The sequence below is a fragment of the Mandrillus leucophaeus genome, unplaced genomic scaffold (genome assembly GCF_000951045.1).
Source record: "Mandrillus leucophaeus isolate KB7577 unplaced genomic scaffold, Mleu.le_1.0 Scaffold121, whole genome shotgun sequence".
NCBI classification, from domain to species: Eukaryota; Metazoa; Chordata; class Mammalia; order Primates; family Cercopithecidae; genus Mandrillus; species Mandrillus leucophaeus.
The window spans coordinates 3,391,601-3,393,418 of record NW_012100432.1 but is presented as its reverse complement, the minus strand read 5'-3'; the positions used below and the strand labels follow the sequence as shown (position 1 = coordinate 3,393,418).

General features: G+C 41.4%; 1 protein-coding gene across 6 annotated transcripts in view; it reads left to right on the top strand.

The window, feature by feature from the left end:
• The window catches only part of FOXP1 (forkhead box P1), a 579,361-nt gene that overhangs the window by 412,441 nt on the left and 165,102 nt on the right, over nt 1–1,818 (top strand). For all 6 annotated transcript variants that reach the window (XM_011971157.1, XM_011971164.1, XM_011971180.1 and 3 more), the window contains one exon: nt 1,324–1,425. In XM_011971157.1, the coding sequence (XP_011826547.1) occupies nt 1,324–1,425 (102 nt within the window). The remainder of the gene's footprint in view (nt 1–1,323; nt 1,426–1,818) is intronic.

Sequence of the window (1,818 nt, the reverse complement as noted above, 5' to 3'; positions counted from 1 at the left end):
TGCATTGACTCAAGTAACCCAACTTTTCATATGACTTTCTAGCACAATATCCTCAAACTTCAGTTTTCTGTTGCTGATCCTACTGCCATCTTTGGAAATGTGTGTGGCTAGCTATTATTCTTGTTCTGAATTCTTTGGCAGTGAATGTCTTCGTGGGGGTGTATCGATGACATTGTTTTTTTCTTTTTTACTTGAACTTTTATTTTATTTTATTTTATTTTATTTTTTGAGGTGGAAACTTACTCTGCTACCCAGGCTGAAGCGCAGTGGTACTATCTCAACTCACCCCAACCTCCGCCTTCTGGATTCAAGCGATTCTTCTGCCTCAGCCTCCCAAGTAGCTGGGATTACAGGCATCTGCCACCACACCCAGCTGATGTTTGTATTTTTAGTAGAGACAGGGTTTCACCATGTTGGCCAGGCTGGTCTCGAACTCCTGACCTCAAGTGATCTGCCCTCCTCAGTCTCCCAAAGTGCTGGGATTGCAGGCGTGAACCACCACGCCCAGTCTTGAACTTTTAAAAAGATTTGTCAGTCATATGTTAAACATTTTAGAGGACTCTTCTGTTTTCTTCCTGCTTTATCTCCAATTCATACTACCACCCCAGTGTCTACCTTTAAGGAAAAACCTTTCCATATTGTAAGCCTGAAAGGGTCATTTGTAATAAACGTAACCAGTTTTGTTCACAGATACATAATGTTCCTCTTTAAGATGACTAGAGATCAGATTTGCCAAAATTTCCTCTCTGATTTCTATCAAGGTCATCCTAGGTATGTCTCAACTGTTTCATCTTCCTTCCTAGATAGCCTAACCCATAGTGTATACTTTTCCTGTGATCCACCACTTACTTGTTTCTCTTTATTTGGACTCAGATCGGGTGAAAGTATTACTTTCAACTTGAGTCCCCACATTTCCCCAAGAAGAACTGGGGGGAGGGTGAAGGTGATCCTGAAAAGGGCCCTGTAGTGTCTCCCAAGTTTTCCTCTTTGCCCGGGTTCCTCCTAGTGTCTCTGTCATCTTTCTTCAGAGTCCCAGTCACTCATGGTCTTAAATTTCATGTCAGATCTGTAGTAGGAATAAAGTATCTGCTTAGATGCCTGTGGAACTGTGGATGAAATTGGCCAAGTCAAAGGAAACGTAAACAAATTCTGGAAAGTTTTCCAACTAAGACTGGTGGGAAGTTTCGTTTGCTGTTTTCATTTGCCAGGAAATAGGAAAGTCAGGACCCAGTCCCAAAGCGCGCTTCCTGGAATCCTTTTTTATGAAGAGTCCCCCAAACCTGTGTAGTAACGCAAAGGATTTTCATCTGTTTTTCCTTCCAGGCACTTCAGGTGGCAAGACAGCTCCTCCTTCAGCAGCAACAGCAGCAGCAAGTTAGTGGATTAAAATCTCCCAAGAGGAATGACAAACAACCAGCTCTTCAGGTAACAATTCTTTTTCTTTTTAAATTGACATTCTACCCTTTGGGATAACTGATAAGCAGTTCAGGAGTGGATTGTGTTGAGCATTGCAAATCATGTAAGAAAATCTTCTGTGGAAAGTGCATTTTTGGTTTACTAGCAGGGTATAACATTTGGGGAAAATGTGTATTTGACCAAAAGTTTTATTGTCAGGCGTAAGATCTCCTGATTGGTGAATATAATAGAAGGATAAGGAGTTGCAAGTGTTGAGTTGCTAATAGGCAGTGTAGGTTACCAGTGAGAAAAGTTCATAGTACTCAGAATTGTCACCACATTCTCTTATGTTGCGTCTGGAAATGGGATAAACACACACAGACACACACTTACTTTAGTGTAGTCATCCTCAATAGGGATGAT